The sequence below is a fragment of the Danio rerio genome, chromosome 25, assembly GCF_052040795.2.
Source record: "Danio rerio strain M-AB ecotype USA chromosome 25, GRCz13ab, whole genome shotgun sequence".
NCBI classification, from domain to species: domain Eukaryota; kingdom Metazoa; phylum Chordata; class Actinopteri; order Cypriniformes; family Danionidae; genus Danio; species Danio rerio.
In genome coordinates this window covers 39252500-39271609 of record NC_141045.1, presented here as the reverse complement: position 1 = coordinate 39271609, position 19110 = coordinate 39252500, and the positions used below count along the sequence as shown (strand labels likewise).

The window sequence follows — 19110 nt, the reverse complement described above, 5'->3', positions numbered from 1 at the left end:
AGCAACAGTAATAAAAAAAAATATATATTATTAGTATTGTTAGGGCGACACGGTGGATCAGAGATCTCACAGCAAGAAGGTTGCTGTTTCGAGTCTCTGCTGGGTCAGTTGGTGTAACTGCGTGGAGTTTGCATGTTCTCCCCATGTTGACGTGGGTTTCCTCCGGGTGTTTCGTTTCTTCCACAGTCTAAACACATGCGCTATAGGGGAATTGATGAATCCGCTATGTAAAACATATGCTGGATAAGTTGGTGGTTCATTCCGCTGTGGTGACCCCAGATTAATAAAGGGACTAAGCTGAAGAAAAATGTATGAATGAATTATTATTATTGTTGTGCTGTACTGGTTGGGTTGTGTTGTATTAAAATTGGTGTACTGTATTGTGCTTCATTGGGATGTGTTGTGTTGTATTGTATTGGGTTGTGTTGCGAAGTTATATTTAATTGTGTAGTGTTGTATTTAGTTGTGTTTTGAAGTTGTATTTAGCTTTGTTATGGTGTATTGGATTGTGTTGCTGTATTTAGTTGTGCTGTTTTGTATTGAGTTGTGTTTTTGTGTTCAGTTGTATTTTGTATTGGGTTGTGTTTAATTTAGTTGTGTTGTTTTGTATTGGGTTGTGTTGTTGTATTTAGTTGTGTTTTGTATTGGGTTGTGTTGTTGTATTTGTGTTGTTTTGTATTGGGTTGTGTTGTTGTATTTGTGTTGTTTTGTATTGGTTGTGTTGTTGTATTTAGTTGTGTTGTTTTGTATTGGGTTGTGTTGTATTTAGTTGTGTTGTTTTGAATTGGGTTGTGTTGTATTTAGTTGTGTTGTTTTGTATTGGGTTGTGTTGTATTTAGTTGTGTTGTTTTGAATTGGGTTGTGTTGTATTTAGTTGTGTTGTTTTGTATTGGGTTGTGTTGTATTTAGTTGTGTTGTTTTGTATTGGGTTGTGTTGTATTTAGTTGTGCTGTTTTGTGTTGGGTTTTGTTGTTGTATTTAGTTGTGTTGTTTTGTACTGGGTTGTGTTGTATTTTGTTGTGTTGTATTGGGTTGTGTTGTTGTATTTAGTTTTGATGTATTTAGTTGTTGTTTTGTATTGGGTTGTGTTGTATTTAGTTGTGTTGTTTTGAATTGGGTTGTGTTGTATTTAGTTGTGATGTTTTGTATTTAGTTGTGTTGTTTTGTACTGGATTGTGTTGTATTTAGTTGTTGTTTTGTATTGGGTTGTGTTGTATTTAGTTGTGTTGTTTTGAATTGGGTTGTGTTGTATTTAATTGTGTTGTATTGTATTGGGTTGTGTTGTATTTAGTTGTGTTGTTTTGTATTTAGTTGTGTTGTATTTTGTTGTGTTGTTTTGTATTGGGTTGTGTTGTATTTAGTTGTGTTGTTTTTTATTATGTTGTCTTGTTGTATTTAGTTGTGTTTGTTTGTATTGGGTTGTGTTGTATTTAGTTGTGTTTGTTTGTATTGGGTTGTGTTGTATTTAGTTGTGTTTGTTTGTATTGGGTTGTGTTGTATTTAGTTGTGTTGTTTTGTATTGGGTTGTGTTGTTTTGTATTGGGTTGTGTTGTATTTAGTTGTGTTGTTTTGTATTTAGTTGTGTTGTTTTGTATTGGGTTGTGTTGTATTTAGTTGTGTTGTTTTGTATTTAGTTGTGTTGTTTTGTATTGGGTTGTGTTGTATTTAGTTGTGTTGTTTTGTATTGGGTTGTGTTGTATTTAGTTGTGTTGTTTTGTATTAGGTTGTCTTGTTGTATTTAGTTGTGTTTGTTTGTATTGGGTTGTGTTGTATTTAGTTGTGTTGTTTAAATTGGGTTGTGTTTTTGTATTGGGTAGTTTTGTATTTAGCTGTGTTTTTTGTATTGGGTTGTCTTTATTTGTGTTGGGTTGTGTTGTATTTAGTTGTGCTGTTTTGTATTGGGTTGTGTTGTATTTAGTTGTGTTTGTTTGTATTGGGTTGTGTTGTATTTAGTTTTGTTGTTTTGTATTGGGTTGTGTTGTAAAGTTTTATTTAATTGTGTTGTATTTAGTTTTGTTGTGCGGTGTTGTATTGTGTTGTTGTATCGGGGTTGTGTTGTTTCACTGTAAGACAATGAATGAATGCATGTAGCAAAATGACAATGAAGCTCATTGACGACTTGTGTTGCGCTGTATGTGGTTGTTTTATTGGTGTGTGTTGTTGTGTTGTTCCACTGTAAAACAGTGAACACGTAGCGAAATGACTTGACTTGTGTAGTTGTGTTGTGTATGCTGAGGGCAGTGCTGTAATGAAGGCTGGATCTATAGTGTGTCCATCATGTTGTGCAGCAGATGTCGATATTGTGTTGATGTGACGGAGAATCATTGAGCTGCTGCTGTCGCTTCCTCTGCATGTTCATTTCCCTCATTCACACACACAATACACTCAACTCTACTACTACTGCCACACACACACACACACACACACACACACACACACACACACACACACACACACACACACACACACACACACACACACACACAAATTTAAATCTATTTAATAGAATAAAATAATGCAGGCCTGCTCTATTGTTTTTTTAGTTTATTTATTTATTTGACATTTATTTTTTAATAAATTAATTTTTACAAATTTAAATTAAGTTTGTTACTTTGCAAAACATTTATCCTGCCGTGATGTTTATTTTATACAAATAAAGTTAAACCGTTTAGCTTTTTACATTTATAAATAAATCAGACTTAAACAGATCCTCATTTATAATTCTGTGTGGAGTTTGCATGTTCTCCCCGTGTTGGTGTGGGTTTCCTCCTGTATGAGTGTGTGTATGGGTGTTTCCCAGTTCTGGGTTGCAGCTGGAAGGGCATCCGCTGTGTAAAACATATGCTGGAATAGTTCATTCCTCTGTGGCGACCCCTGATGAATAAAGGGACTAAGCTGTAGGAAAATGAATGAATGAATGATTATTGTCAGGCCATTTTAATTCATATTTTGATCAATATTTGATTACAATATATATAAAACACTACATATGTTTATTAATCAAGCTAATTTTATAGCTTAAACGTTTTAATACAGTAGTTTTTCCATTTACGTTTTCTTCAGTGAATAGATGACACTGAATGCGGTGTGTGTGTGTGTGTGTGTGTGTGTTTTAGATCTGCTGCAGTGTAACACTGCCCTCTGCTGTCCGCTTCACGCACTGATCAACAATCAAGAGTTTCTTGTGATAAACCTGAGACAGTGGAATAAAATGAAACGAAAAGCTAAAATACTTGAAATTATAAATTATATTAACGCTTTACCAGCATCAGTGAGACTAAAACAAATAGCAGGGAGGTCATTCCACTGTGGTGACCCCTGACAAATAATGGACTAAGCTAAAATAAGATGAATTAAATAATAATAATATTAAAATAATATAATAATCTAAATAATAATATGAATAAGAATTTTAATATAATAATAATAATAATAATAATAATAATAATAATATAAATAATAATAATGATAACATTAAAATAATATAATAATCTAAATAATGATAATATGAATAAGAATTTTAATATAATAACAATAAGATATAAATAACAATAATATCAATTAATAATATCAATTAACAATAATGTTAATTTAATAATAATAATAATAATAATAATATTATAATAATAAAATAATCATAACGGCAATAAAAATAAAATATAATAACGATATAATCATAATTATAATAAAACAATAATATAACAATAATGATAATGTAATTATAAAAATAATAATAATATTTAATAATAATATTAATAATAATAATATAATACAATAATAATGGTATAATATAACAATAATAATAATAATAATAATAATATTAACATGCAATAATAATAATAATAATAATAATAATGCAATAAAAATAATAATAATATATATTACTTATACTAATAGTAAAATATTAATACAATAATAATAATAATAATAACAACATAATGATATTGTAATAATAATAATAATAATAATAATAATAATAATAATAAATCTGTGTTGTTTATATAATCAATAGATTTCAGCACAACACTTTGACTTATTTTATGGTTTTATTCAATTATTTTGGCACAAATGAAATGAGGCAGATTAACTTTAGCGTTACAGCAGAAACCGAAAGTCGATCATACAAACAGAATCTCTCCTTCATGAACTCTGATAGTCCAGCACAGCTGATCTCAGACCTGTGTGTGCTTTATTACATCATCAGAATATATGAAGATCCACAAATTACTGTCCTGCATCACTCAAACACTGCTCACACACACACACACACACACACACACACACACACACACACTTTTCTGTCTCTCTCACACACACTTTCTTTCTCTCACATTTTCGGTTTCCAACACACACTCACACACTTCTCTCACTCTTACAGACACACTTTCTCTAACAAACGAACACTTTCTTTGACATTACACATTTTTACAGACACACACTTTGTTTTACAAACACGCATTCTCTCTCACACACTTTCTCTGACATACACACTTTGACACACATTTTCTTTCAAACACACTTTTTGTCCACACACCCTCTCACAAACTCAGACACACACTTTCTCTCTCTCTCTCAAATACACTCACACACATTTCACATTCTCAGACACACACACTTTCTCTCTCAAATTCACTGTCAAACTCTCTCACACACATTTCACATTCTCAGACACACACCCTTTTTCTTTCAAACACACACTCTGTTAGAGACATGCTTTCTGTCTCTCTCTCTCTCTCTCTCACACACACACACACACACACACACACACACACACTTTCTCTCTCTCTAATACACACACACCAGTAGAAACACATCTCCACACACTCCTCAGACTGTTGTTGTTCAGCTTTAATCAGTTTAGAGCTCGACTCTAAAAGCAAACTTGCACAGAAACCTGGAATAAAGTGCGTGATTGAAACAGAGCTGTCTCTATCGCAGCCCCCCGCAGACCCCCGGCACATTCACTGCAAAACAACGCAGCATTTCACCCCGAGATGCAAACCAAAAAAAGATCATCATAAATAAAAATAATCCAAAAAACACACTGTAAATGATCTGCACTGTGATTTAAAGTGATGCGTCAGTGTTTTAAACGTGTAAGGAGCTGAGAAATGAATTAATACTGTGGAATTAACTAAAACAGGGAAGAACATGGGTAGATGCTCATAAGAGGAGGAAATAAGGAAATATATTTCACTATTATCTATATTAATATTCGGTGAGTGTACAAATGAACCACAAAAAGCAACACAACCCCCTCGCTACATCCTCACCTTGACAATCCCTTTTTATAAAGTGACATTCTGATAGAAAAATAAAAGTAAATGTGGCAGATAATCACATTCTTCTGTGTATATTCTGAACGTCTCCCTTTATCCCACATGTTAAAAGTGAAGACAAAACTCCTCTGCATGCCGTTTCTGTCAGATTACCTGCATATTTCATACACTTACCGATTTCTGGTCATCGTTTTGAAGCGAAATTAAGCAAGCAACATCATCTTCACACAACACACAGATCCTTAAAACCGTTAAAACACTCGGTGAATCACCTCTTAAAGAATCAGGAGTCTTGCATGTTCAGCTCAGGTGATGGTGGGTTTATTTCTCTTCACAACACCACGCTGTCCATCTCAGTGTCTGGAGGATCTGCTTCAGCTCCGGACGGATCTTCTTCATCCTCCCGTTTTCCACCGTTGATCTGCTCTTCGGGCTGAACGCTGGAACTCAGGTCTTGGCTGATGGTGTGGCTGCGGGTCAGGGGTCTGCTCGGAGGCTGTGGATCACTGATGTCCAGTGTTTCTCCTCGGGTCAGTCTCCGTCTGTCGCTCCCTGCAGTCTGACACCAACAGGTCATGTTAGCAGAAGATAGCTTTGAGTGTTTTTATGTGCATTTGAAGATTTCATAGTTGGAAAAAGTGAAGCTGAGATCCATTTAAAAAAAAAATATTGCAATGTGCAGTAAAAACATATGCATTGTTGAGTTATAGCTTTATATGATAATAAGTGTAGAAATGCTTCAAATGTAGATTTGTGAAAGCGAACCAATGCGAAAAGAAAATGTTACAAAGTAACAAAACAAAGCAAGAAACATTGTAACAAATTAAAGTGAACCAAAGCAAGGCAGAAATGCAACACTGTATTAACTAACGCAAACCAAAGCAAGAAAATTTAGCAATAGTAACAAAACGAACCAAACCAAGGAACATCGTAACAAAAAGCAAAGCAAAGCAAGAAAAGGTAACAATGAAACAAAATAAAGCAAGAAACGTTGTAAAAATTGAAGCGAAAGAAACCAAGACAAAAATGCTACAAGTAACGCAAACCAAACAAAGAAATTGTAAAATTGTAACAAACGATCCAAGCCAAAAAACATTGTATGAAAATAAAGCAAACCAATCCAAGACAAAAAAGGAACATTGTAAAAATACAAACCAAACCAAGAAAATGCAACATTGTAACAAATAACGCAAATTAAACCAAGAAAACACAACAATCCACACCAAGAAACATTATAACAAAAAAGCTAAGTAAACCCTCACAAAAATGGAACATTGTAACAAGTAACGCAAACCAAACCAGGACAATATAACATTTTGAAAAAATTCAACAAAGAGACGTTGTAACAAAGCAAACTAAAAAGATAAATGTAACAATGTGAAAAATGAAGCAAGAAACATTGTGACAAATTAAACAAAAACAAAAAAATCCAAGACAAAAATGAAGCATTGTAACAAGTAATGAAAACAAAACAAAATATTGTAACAAGTAACGCAAACCAATCCAAGAAAACGTAACATTGTAACAAAACGATCCAAATAAAAAAAAAACATTGCAACAAAGAAAGCAAACCAATCCAAGACAAAAATGGAACATTGTTACAATACAAACTAAACCAAGAAAAATGTGACATGGTAGCAAGAACGCAAACCAAACCAAGAAAACGCAACATTGTAAAAACGCAAATCAAACCAGAAAAATAACATTGTAAAAACGCAAAATCAAACCAGGAAAACGCAACATTGTGAAGACGCAAATCAAACCAGGAAAACGCAACATTGTGAAAACGCAAATCAAACCAGGAAAACGCAACATTGTGAAAACGCAAATCAAACCAGGAAAACGCAACATTGTAAAAACGCAAATCAAACCAGGAAAACGCAACATTGTGAAAACGCAAATCAAACCAGGAAAACGCAACATTGTGAAAACGCAAATCAAACCAGGAAAACGCAACATTGTGAAAACGCAAATCAAACCAGGAAAACGCAACATTGTGAAAACGCAAATCAAACCAGGAAAACGCAACATTGTAAAAACGCAAATCAAACCAGGAAAACGCAACATTGTAAAAACGCAAATCAAACCAGGAAAACGCAACATTGTTAAGACGCAAATCAAACCAGGAAAACGCAACATTGTAAAAACGCAAATCAAACCAGGAAAACACAACATTGTAAAAATGCAAATCAAACCAGGAAAACGCAACATTGTAAAAACGCAAATCAAACCAGGAAAACGCAACATTGTGAAAACGCAAATCAAACCAGGAAAACGCAACATTGTAAAAACGCAAATCAAACCAGGAAAACGCAACATTGTTAAGACGCAAATCAAACCAGGAAAACGCAACATTGTTAAGACGCAAATCAAACCAGGAAAACGCAACATTGTGAAAACGCAAATCAAACCAGGAAAACGCAACATTGTAAAAACGCAAATCAAACCAGGAAAACGCAACATTGTTAAGACGCAAATCAAACCAGGAAAACGCAACATTGTAAAAACGCAAATCAAACCAGGAAAACACAACATTGTAAAAATGCAAATCAAACCAGGAAAACGCAACATTGTAAAAACGCAAATCAAACCAGGAAAACGCAACATTGTGAAAACGCAAATCAAACCAGGAAAACGCAACATTGTAAAAACGCAAATCAAACCAGGAAAACGCAACATTGTTAAGACGCAAATCAAACCAGGAAAACGCAACATTGTTAAGACGCAAATCAAACCAGGAAAACGCAACATTGTGAAAACGCAAATCAAACCAGGAAAACGCAACATTGTAAAAACGCAAATCAAACCAGGAAAACGCAACATTGTTAAGACGCAAATCAAACCAGGAAAACGCAACATTGTGAAAACGCAAATCAAACCAGGAAAACGCAACATTGTAAAAACGCAAATCAAACCAGGAAAACGCAACATTGTTAAGACGCAAATCAAACCAGGAAAACGCAACATTGTAAAAACGCAAATCAAACCAGGAAAACACAACATTGTAAAAATGCAAATCAAACCAGGAAAACGCAACATTGTAAAAACGCAAATCAAACCAGGAAAACGCAACATTGTGAAAACGCAAATCAAACCAGGAAAACGCAACATTGTAAAAACGCAAATCAAACCAGGAAAACGCAACATTGTTAAGACGCAAATCAAACCAGGAAAACGCAACATTGTTAAGACGCAAATCAAACCAGGAAAACGCAACATTGTGAAAACGCAAATCAAACCAGGAAAACGCAACATTGTAAAAACGCAAATCAAACCAGGAAAACGCAACATTGTTAAGACGCAAATCAAACCAGGAAAACGCAACATTGTAAAAACGCAAATCAAACCAGGAAAACGCAACATTGTGAAAACGCAAATCAAACCAGGAAAACGCAACATTGTAAAAACGCAAATCAAACCAGGAAAACGCAACATTGTAAAAACGCAAATCAAACCAGGAAAACGCAACATTGTAAAAACGCAAATCAAACCAGGAAAACGCAACATTGTGAAAACGCAAATCAAACCAGGAAAACGCAACATTGTAAAAACGCAAATCAAACCAGGAAAACGCAACATTGTGAAAACGCAAATCAAACCAGGAAAACGCAACATTGTAAAAACGCAAATCAAACCAGGAAAACGCAACATTGTGAAAACGCAAATCAAACCAGGAAAACGCAACATTGTAAAAACGCAAATCAAACCAGGAAAACGCAACATTGTGAAAACGCAAATCAAACCAGGAAAACGCAACATTGTAAAAACGCAAATCAAACCAGGAAAACGCAACATTGTGAAAACGCAAATCAAACCAGGAAAACGCAACATTGTAAAAACGCAAATCAAACCAGGAAAACGCAACATTGTACAGACGCAAATCAAACCAGAAAAAGGCAACATTGTAAAAAAATTAACCACACCAAGAAACATTAACAAATAATGCAAACCAATCAAGAAAATGGAACATTGTAACAAACAATATACACCCAAACCAAGAAAATGCCACATTGTAACAAAACAAACTAAACCAAGAAAATGTAACATGGTAACAAAACAAACTAAATCAAGAAAATGTAACATGGTAACAAGTAACGCAAAACAAATAATAAATGTAACATTGTAACAAGAACACAAACCAAACCAAAAAATGTAGCATGATAAAAAGAACAAACCAAACCAAGAAAAGCACACTAAACCAAGACGAAAATGGAACATTGTAACAAGTAACGCAAACCAAACCAAAAAAAGTAACATAACAAAATGAACCAAATCAAGAGATGTTGTAACAAATAAAGCAAACCAAACCAAAAAGATAAATAGAACAATGTAACAATTACACAAAAATGGAACATTATAACAATACAAACCAAGAAAATGTAACGTGTCAACAAGTAACGCAAATCAGACCAGGAAAACGCAACATTGTACAAACGCAAATGAACCAGGAAAACGCAACATTGTAAAAAAATGAACCACACCAAGAAACATTGTAACAAATAATGCAAACCAATCAAGAAAATGGAACATTGTAACAAAACAATCCAAACCAAGAAACATTGTAACAAAAAAGCTAAGTAAACCCTCACAAAAATGGAACATTGTAACAAATAACGCAAACCAAACTAGGAAAATGCAACATTGCAACAAAACAAATCAAACTAAGAAACATTGAAACAAATAAATCAAACAAAACAACATTAAGTATTTTTTAGCGTTTCTGAACAAAGCAAACAATGACCAAAATCAGTCTAGCCCTCTGCAAATAATTTCAGTTCATTAAATACAAATTCATCAGAAAGATCCACGTCTACTGCCTGGGAGATGTGGCATATTTTATATGATCTTATATTTTATAAATAAAACAAAATAATGCAACTAGAATAATAAGAAATGACACAGAAGCTCTGCAGAGGTGGCACAGGGAATGTATGTGTGTTTGTACAATTACGAGATGAAAATTTTAAATGGATAAATATGACAATCCTGTTAAACCTAAAGCACGTTTGTGTGGTAGTACATCATAAATTACTCAACTAATTAGTTAATTCTGTGAATTTTTTCACAGCTGAAAAATTCCAAATAAACCAAAATCATAGTTTATTCAAAATACTCTGGAAATAAATCTGATTAATAATAATAATAATAATAATAATAATAATAATACCTGTTGTGCTGCTGCTGTTGTAGCTGCCGCTCTGTCTGTTCTCTTCAGACTCCTTGTAACAGATACAGAACAACACTTTCAAACAACATTACATTTTATTCAACAAAGGGTCTTAAAATATATAGATTTAAACATTCATAATAATCAGAAATGCTATTGAAAATACAGCTTAACATCACAGAAGCAAAACACATTTGACTATATATATATATATATATATACACACACACACACACACACACATACATACATACATACATACATACATACATACATACATACATACATACATACATACACAGCAGGGGTATTTCAGAATGTTGTGTAATAAAGATAGAACTGGACAGTAAATGTACCTCTGTTTGTGGTGCTCAAAATCCTGTCCACCATTGTTAGGACTCTGTTTAACTCTTGCTGTTGAAGAAATAACAGTGTCCTGAGATTTAACTCTATGTTTGTACTATATAATAGTGATTTGAACAACATTAATAGTTGTCTAGTCCTTACCCATGATGCCCTCTGGTGCTCTGGCCCTTTGCGTCTGGGCTTCATCATATGCTTTCTGAAGGAGTCTCAAAATCTCTGAGTTCTGAAGCGGAAGAACAGATCAAAAATTCATTCATTCAATCATTTTCTTGTCAGCTTAGTCCCTTTATTAATCCGGGGTCGCCACAGCGGAATGAACCGCCAACTTATCCAGCACGTTTTTATGCAGCAGATGCCCTACCAGTTGCAACCCATTTCTGGGAAGCATCCACACACACACTTATACACTACGGACAATTTAGCCTACCCAATTCACCTGTTACTGTGAGGCGACAGCACTACCTACTGCGCCACTGCGTCACCTCAGATCAAAGATGTGGAGTTTATATTAAAAGCAGGTTTTAAGAGATTTAATTTCTTTTTAATTTATCTAGTGTTCAGTGTTTCAAGTGTTTTGGGTGTGCTCTCAATTTACACACTAGCTTTCAATTTAAAAAATAAAAAATAAAATAAAAATTTTAAATTTTAATTTAATTTAAATTCAGGTATACTTGTACGGTTATTGTTCCAAAACAGTTTTACAAAATGTTATTACAGATAAGGTTAACTTTTAAGTTAATTTTGTGATCTATATGACTCCAGACTTCCAATAACATATTTACAGTAATGTTTTCTTTTTTTTATTAATTATATTCTTAAAAAAAAATCTCGGATGTTGTTCCTTTGGTTAAAAAAAGTCAATTAATTTTTAAATTAATAAATAATTTAAATGAAACTTTAACCCAAGGGTTTAGTTTGTCCTTATTTGTATACGTTTCTGATATCCTGAATATCATGTCGGAATGAACCATCAACTATTCCAGCATATGTTTTAACCAGCGGATGCCCTTCTAGCTGCAACCCAGTATTGGTAAACACCCATGCACACTTACATTCACACACACTCACTTATACACTACGGCCAATGTAGTTCATCCAACTGAATGTGTTTGGGCTGTGGGGGAAAGCAGAGCACCCGGAGGAAACCCACATCAAAACGGGGAGAACATGCAAACTCCACACAGAAACACCAACTGACCCAGTCAGGACTTGAACCAGTGATCTTCTTGCTGTGAGGCGACAGTGCTAACCACTGAGCCACTGTGCCCCCCCCTTATTATTATTTTATTCATTAGGCTCATATCATGATAAATAGAAAAGAACATTTAAAATGAAGACTTTATCATTTTAATACATGCAGTTAAAGTCTGAATTATCACCTGTATTTTTCCCCTCCATTTCCGTTTAACGGAGATTTTTTTTCCCAACACATTTCTAATCATAATATATAGTTTTAATAACTCATTTCTAATAACTGATTTCTTTTCTTGCCATGCTGACAGCACATAATATTAGACTAGCCATTCTTCAACAGGTCACGACACGAGTATTCAGCTTAGGGTCCACACCCAGGTTCGTTTGACGTCAGAGTACGGTACGTTTAGCTAGTGTGAATGTGTCTTCTGAACTTCGCACAAACTCTGGTCTGGTTCACTTCTGGTATGAATGCAATCAGACTAAGTAACGGAAGTGAACTTGGGTATGGTCCAGGCAATTGAACCAAGTGTGAAAGCACCCTTAAAGGCTAAAGTAGGTTAAAGTAGGCAAGTCGTTGTATAACGGGCTTGTTTTGTAGACAATCATATATTCATATCAAATATTGCTTAAGGGGGCTAATAATATTTACCTTAAAATGCTTCTAAAAAAATAAAAAACTGCTTTTATTCTAGTCGAAATAAAACAAAGACTTTTTCCAGAAGAAAAAATATTATAGGAAATACTGTGGGGGGAGAAAAAAATAAATAAAAAAATAAATAAATTCACAACATCTTTTGGGAAATATTTAAATAACAAAATTCACAGGACGGCGAATAATTCTGACTTCAACAGTATATAGCAGCAGTGGATAGTGTATAGTGCACTCTGACCTTGGCGGCGGCCTCGTGTGCGCAGTCCAGCGCTGTTCTCTGTCTGTTGTTGCGGATGTGAACTGAAGCTCCTCTGTGCAGCAGCAGCTCCACCAGCGGCACGTTTGCTCCTCTCACAGCCTCATGCAGACCCGTGTTCCCGTGGTTATTGGCCAGATTTACCAGCGCACCGCTCTGACGGACACAAAACACACTGTTACACGGCAAAATCGGCAAACTAACACACACTTTGTAATAGGACGGAGAAGCGCACACTGGATGTGCAGTATAGGCTAACTCTGATGTAGACTTTGAAAGCCGACATGGATGGATGGAGATGGATGAATGGATAAATGTTATATAGATGGATGAATTGATAAATGGACCGACAAAAAGAAGAATAGATGATATAAAGATGGATGGATGCATAGATGAATAAAGGATAGATAGATGATATATTGATAGATGGATGGACAGATGTTAAATAGATGGAGGGATGAATGAATGGATGAATGAATGGATGGATAGACAGATAGACGATTGGATGATATATAGATGGAATGGATGGATAAATGAACAAACAGATAGCTGGTGGATGAATGGATAGACAGACAGACAGATAGATAGATAGCTAGATGGATGGATAAATGGACAGACATGGATGAATAAATGGATGGATGGATAAGATGTATAAACGAATGGATGGACAGATGGATGAATGGGTAAACGAGGACGGACGGACAGACAGATAAAAGGACAGGGATGGATGGATGGATATAAGGATAGCTATATAGATAGATATATAGATGGATGGATGGATGGATAGATAGATAGATAGATAGATAGATAGATAGATAGATAGATAGATAGATAGATAGATAGATAGATAGATAGATAGATAGATAGATAGATAGATAGATAGATAGATAGACGGACGGATGAATAAATGGATGAATGGACAGATGGATGAATGGATAAATGGACAGACATGGATGGATAGATAGATCGATAGATAGATAGACAAAAGGATAGCTAGATGGTAAATAGATAAATGAACAGACAGATGGACGAATGGATAGATGTTATATAGATGGATGGATGAAAAGGAGTAATAAATGGTATCCAGCTATATAAACACAACCAGCAGATTACCTCCAGCAGGACGCCGGCGATCTCCAGATTCCCCTTCAGACAGGCCTGAATGAGCGGTGTGTTCCCATAATGATCCTTCTTATTGAGTTTGGCATTACACTCCAGGAGAGCACAGACCACCTACAGTAAACACACACACACACACACACACACACACACACACACACACACACACACACACACACAACTTGTTGTGTTTTCATGTTTTATAGGCTCTCCCCATATCTAATTTCTACTATAGACTGTATATTGTTTGCTTGTTTGTGTGTGTACAGGAATGTGTATGTATTTACGTGTGTGTTTGTTTGTGCATTTCTGTGTGCATGTGCTTGCATGTGTGTGTGTCTGTTTTGTATGTGCATACCCTAACCCTAAACACAATGTCAAAAGGTCAAAAACTGGTATTGCTATACTTCAGGGGACATTGGGTCCCTGTAATGTGATAAATACCAGAATGCACAAGCACACACACGGTCACATGCGCACACACAGATGCACAAACAAATGCACACACGCATTCATGCACACACAAATAAAAAACATGCATATGCATACACACACACACACACACACACATAAAAAAATGGAGATGCACAAACACACACACTCGCATACATACATATTCACACACACACACGCACGCACGCACACATAAAAAGACACACTCAAACATGCAAGCACACGCACATGCATGCACAAAGAAACACACACGTGCACAAATAAAAAATAAACATGCACAAAAATGTATGCACACACAAACAAACACACACACACTCATAAAAAAAATGGAGATGCACAAACACACACACACACACACACACACACACACACACACACACACACACACATAAAAAGACACACTCAAACAAGCAAGCACACACACATGCATGCATGCACAAACACACACACACACACACACACACACACACACACACACGCGCACAAAAAAAATAAACATGCACAAACACGAAAGCATGCACACACAAACAAAAAAACACAGACACATGCACACACACACACACACACGCACAAACATACACACTCAAAAATATACAAACAATTGCACACACACATTCACTCACAAAACAAACAGACACACGCTAGCAACACACACACACATATGCACAAACACACACACACACACATGGATACCAGTGTAATGTTCAGTGTCTGCATGACCTCTGTGTGGTTGTTCTGGCAGGCCAGGTGCAGTGGGGTGGCGCTGTGGTTGTTGCGAGCGTTCAGGTTTGCGCCGTGGCGTGTGAACAGAGAGATGAGAGGTGTGTGTCCATGCAGCGCCGCCACATGCAGCGGCGTGAAGCCGTCAACACTGCTGCTGTTCACACCCACACTGTCTGGATGAAGATGAGCTGCCTTCTGCACACATTTAACCACAATATTCTTAGCCACGCCCCTCTTACTGTTAGTGTGCAATGAGGGAATGATGTGCAAAAGAAAGCACCGCCCCCTACTCCATATTCAGATTCAGTTGAAATTACATCAACATACTGAACACACTCATGCAGACTATGTGTAAAAGTATTAGTGCATTTGTGGATGAATTATACATTTATAATCATTAATTAGCAGTAAAGGTAATGTTAAATGCTCTGTACTCCACCTTCTGTGTGGGTTCGCAGTTGGCACACTGGCACAGCGGATGGCAGAGCTCCGTCTTGACTGGCACTGCAGACTCCTCTTCATCTGGATCCTCATCGAGCCACTCCAGGAGATAACGCACCTGAAACACACACAATAATGCATTTCTCTGCGCAAATGTTAACATTAAAACAAGTGTATGAGCTCACCATCTCCACATCTCTGTCAGCCACGGCTCTCAACAGCTTCTCCACCTGCTCATCCAAAACAACAACAGGGATTCAGAAATAAATGTTACACATATAAACATACTGATTAATAATTAGGTGATGATGCTAATTTCGAAAGTAAAAATACTATTAAAAATGGAAGACAAATCTGAGCTAATTTAAAAACAGAAATAATCGATCAAACAGAAACAGACTTGAACCATTGTTTTAAAACAAAACTAAAGAAAGACAAAATAAAACAATCAAAACCAAACAAACACACACAAAGCAAACAAACACACACAAAAAACAAACAAACAAACAAAAACAAGCAAAACTAAAAATCCAACAAACGAAACAAAAACACACACCAACCAAAACCAAACCATCACAAAACAATTAACAAAAACACACCAAAACCACCAAATTAAAAACACAAACCAAAAACTAAAAAAAAAACAGCTGAAAAACAACCATAACTCAAACACAACACCAAGCCAATAAACAAACAAACAAAATAACTAAATGAACAAGAAAAAACTAACAAAACAAACAAACAAACAAACAAACAAACAAACACAGACAAATATAACTTCCAAAAACAAAAAACACAAGAAACAAAAACCAAAAAAAACAAGCCAAACCTAAAAAAAAACACAAAAATTAAAAACAAAACTTAAACAAAAACCCAAAAATAACTACCAAAAAACACAAATGAAAAACTACCAAAACTCAAACACAACAAATAACACAAAAAACCTACCAAAAAAAAACAAACAAATAAAAAGCCAACGAAACTCAAACAAAATGAAGCCAATGAACACACACAAAAAAAACAACCAAAACAAATAACAAAACATACATAAATAATTACCAAAAAACAACTAAAACTCAAACATAACAAATAACAAAAAAAAAAAAACACACAATTGAAAAACAAACGAAACTCAAACAAAATGAAGCCAATGAACACAAAAAAACAAACAAAACCAAACAAGCACAAAGCAAATAACAAAAAAACACATAAAATAACTACCAAAAAAAAAAAAGAAAACACAAGAAAAACCACCAAAACCAAATAAAAAAACACTAAAAACCCCAATCAAAACAATATACCACAAAACAAAAAAAAAAAAGCAGAAAGGTTTAAAACCACCATAGAGTAAATATTCATATGCTAGTAGAAGACCTCTTAATGACGACCATCATTTTCTAGTCTAACATATTTGATTGTTATATTATACAGGGCTCCCATGCATTCACTGACTTTTTAAAGCACCATTAATTTTAAATCAAGCACCTTTGTAATTCACACCCCCAGCATACAGCATTTAGCAACATGAAAGTCCTTAATTATCATTTCACTTAAATCTAAAATTGACTTTAAAAATAATTTTAATTACTTTCCAGGCCTTTAAATCCATACTTTTGAAATTCAAGTACTTTAAAGTAGTGTGGGAACCTTGCTTAAGTCAATTATTATATTAGGATTATGAACTCTGTCAGTGCTGCTGATCTGGCCTGTTCCTGCAGATGGCGCTGTCTGACCTCTCTATGCCGGCTGCGGTCAGACTCCAGCGGAGAGGTTTCAATACTCAGAGAGGATGAGCTGGAGATGGAGGAGCGTCTGCTGCTGCCGTCTGACGGAGGAGGAGAGCGGCTCGGAGACTGCGGACATACAGAAGCAAACAACATATACATTAGAGTTATTCTAGACAAATGAACACTTCTCTGTTTCTCAGGATGTTTTGTGTGTCAGGATGGGCTCAACAGTTGAGAGATGGACGAGTGGTAAACGGATGAAGAGGAAACTGCAGAGAGCTCAAAACACAACAGAAAAGTAAATCAAGAGACCAGTGAAATGTTAATACCGGTTTTACTCTGACAAAGCCTGGTAAAAGTTAATATATATTTAATTTAGATATAATTTAATCTAAATTATATCTAAGTTATACGTACATATACATGTTTTACACAGCAGATGCACTTCCAGCTGCAACCCAGTACTGGGTAACACCCATACACATTCACATACACTATGGCCAATTTAGTTCCTCCAATTCCCCTATAGCGCATGTGTTTGGAATGTGGGGGAAACCGGAGCACCCGGAGGAAACCCACACCAACACGGGGAGAACATGCAAACTCCTAAACACAACTATAAATGGTAAATCCAAAGAATTTAAATGTGTATCTTTAATGGAAATTACATTATACTAGAATATATATGGTATTCTTTATTATAAATGTACTGTATATTATATTGGAATATAAAGGGCATTTAATATAAGTGTAAAATATATTAGAATATAAATTATATTTAACAAATTAATTATAATATTATTGGTCTTTATTATATTTATTTCTTTATTATATACAGTCGAAATCAGAAATATTAGTCTCCCTTTTATTTTTATTCTGTTTTTTAAATATTTCCCAAATGATGTTTAACAGAGCAAAAAAAATTGCACAATATGTCTGATAATATTTTTTCTTCTGGAGAAAGTCTAATTTGTTTAATTTCGGCTAGAATAAAAGCAGTATTTAATTTTTTAAACACCATTTTAAGGACCAAATTATTAGCTCCTTTAGGCCAAATTTTTTTTTCTGATAGTCTACGGAACAAACCACCATTAAACAATAAATTGCCTAAATACCCTAACCTGCCTAGATAACCTATTTAAGCCTTTAAATGTCACTTTAAGCTGTATAGAAGTGTCTTGAAGAATATCTAGTCTAATATTATTTACTGTCATCATGACAAAGAGAAAATAAATCAGTGATTAGAGATGAGTTATTAAAACTATTATGTCTAGAAATGTGCTGAAAACAATCTGCTCTCTGTTAAACAGAAAACGGGGGAAAAAAATAAACAGGGGCTAATACTTCACACTTCAACTGTTTATATATATTTTTTATTATATTATTTGAAGTAATGGAAATTAAAAGGAATAAAGTTATTTCATCAGTATTTCAGTAGTATAAAACCTTGAACTGATTTTCAAAAGCCTGAAAACATAGTACAGTGACTTTTAATTTGTTAAGAAATATTAAATCACAATTATAATTTATTATTTTCCTGCAGGTGGCACGGTAGCGCAGTGGGTAGCACAATTGCATTACTACAAGGTTGCTCAAGGTTTGAGCCTTGACTGGGTCAGTTGGAGTTTGCATGTTCTCCCCGTGTTGGCGTGGGTTTCCTCTGGGTGCTCCGGTTTCCCCCCACAGTCCAAACACATGCGCTATTGGGGAACTAGGTAGGCAAAATTGTC

The 19110-nt window shown here is 34.9% G+C and overlaps 2 protein-coding genes across 6 annotated transcripts in view; one reads left to right on the top strand and one right to left on the bottom strand.

Moving 5' to 3' along the window:
• Positions 1-19110, top strand: part of snx20 (sorting nexin 20) — a 677202-nt gene that overhangs the window by 14751 nt on the left and 643341 nt on the right. The window lies entirely within an intron of this gene.
• The window catches only part of ankrd27 (ankyrin repeat domain 27 (VPS9 domain)), a 61453-nt gene continuing 47173 nt past the window's right edge, over positions 4831-19110 (bottom strand). For all 5 annotated transcript variants that reach the window (XM_087312621.1, XM_087312620.1, XM_087312619.1 and 2 more), the window contains 10 exons: positions 17387-17506; positions 15839-15883; positions 15652-15771; positions 15210-15407; positions 14031-14150; positions 12900-13073; positions 10954-11035; positions 10803-10860; positions 10447-10498; positions 4831-5838 (listed from right to left, as the gene is read on the bottom strand). In XM_087312621.1, coding sequence (XP_087168747.1) covers positions 5611-5838; positions 10447-10498; positions 10803-10860; positions 10954-11035; positions 12900-13073; positions 14031-14150; positions 15210-15407; positions 15652-15771; positions 15839-15883; positions 17387-17506 — 1197 coding nt within the window. In that variant the 3' untranslated portion in view covers positions 4831-5610. The remainder of the gene's footprint in view (positions 5839-10446; positions 10499-10802; positions 10861-10953; positions 11036-12899; positions 13074-14030; positions 14151-15209; positions 15408-15651; positions 15772-15838; positions 15884-17386; positions 17507-19110) is intronic.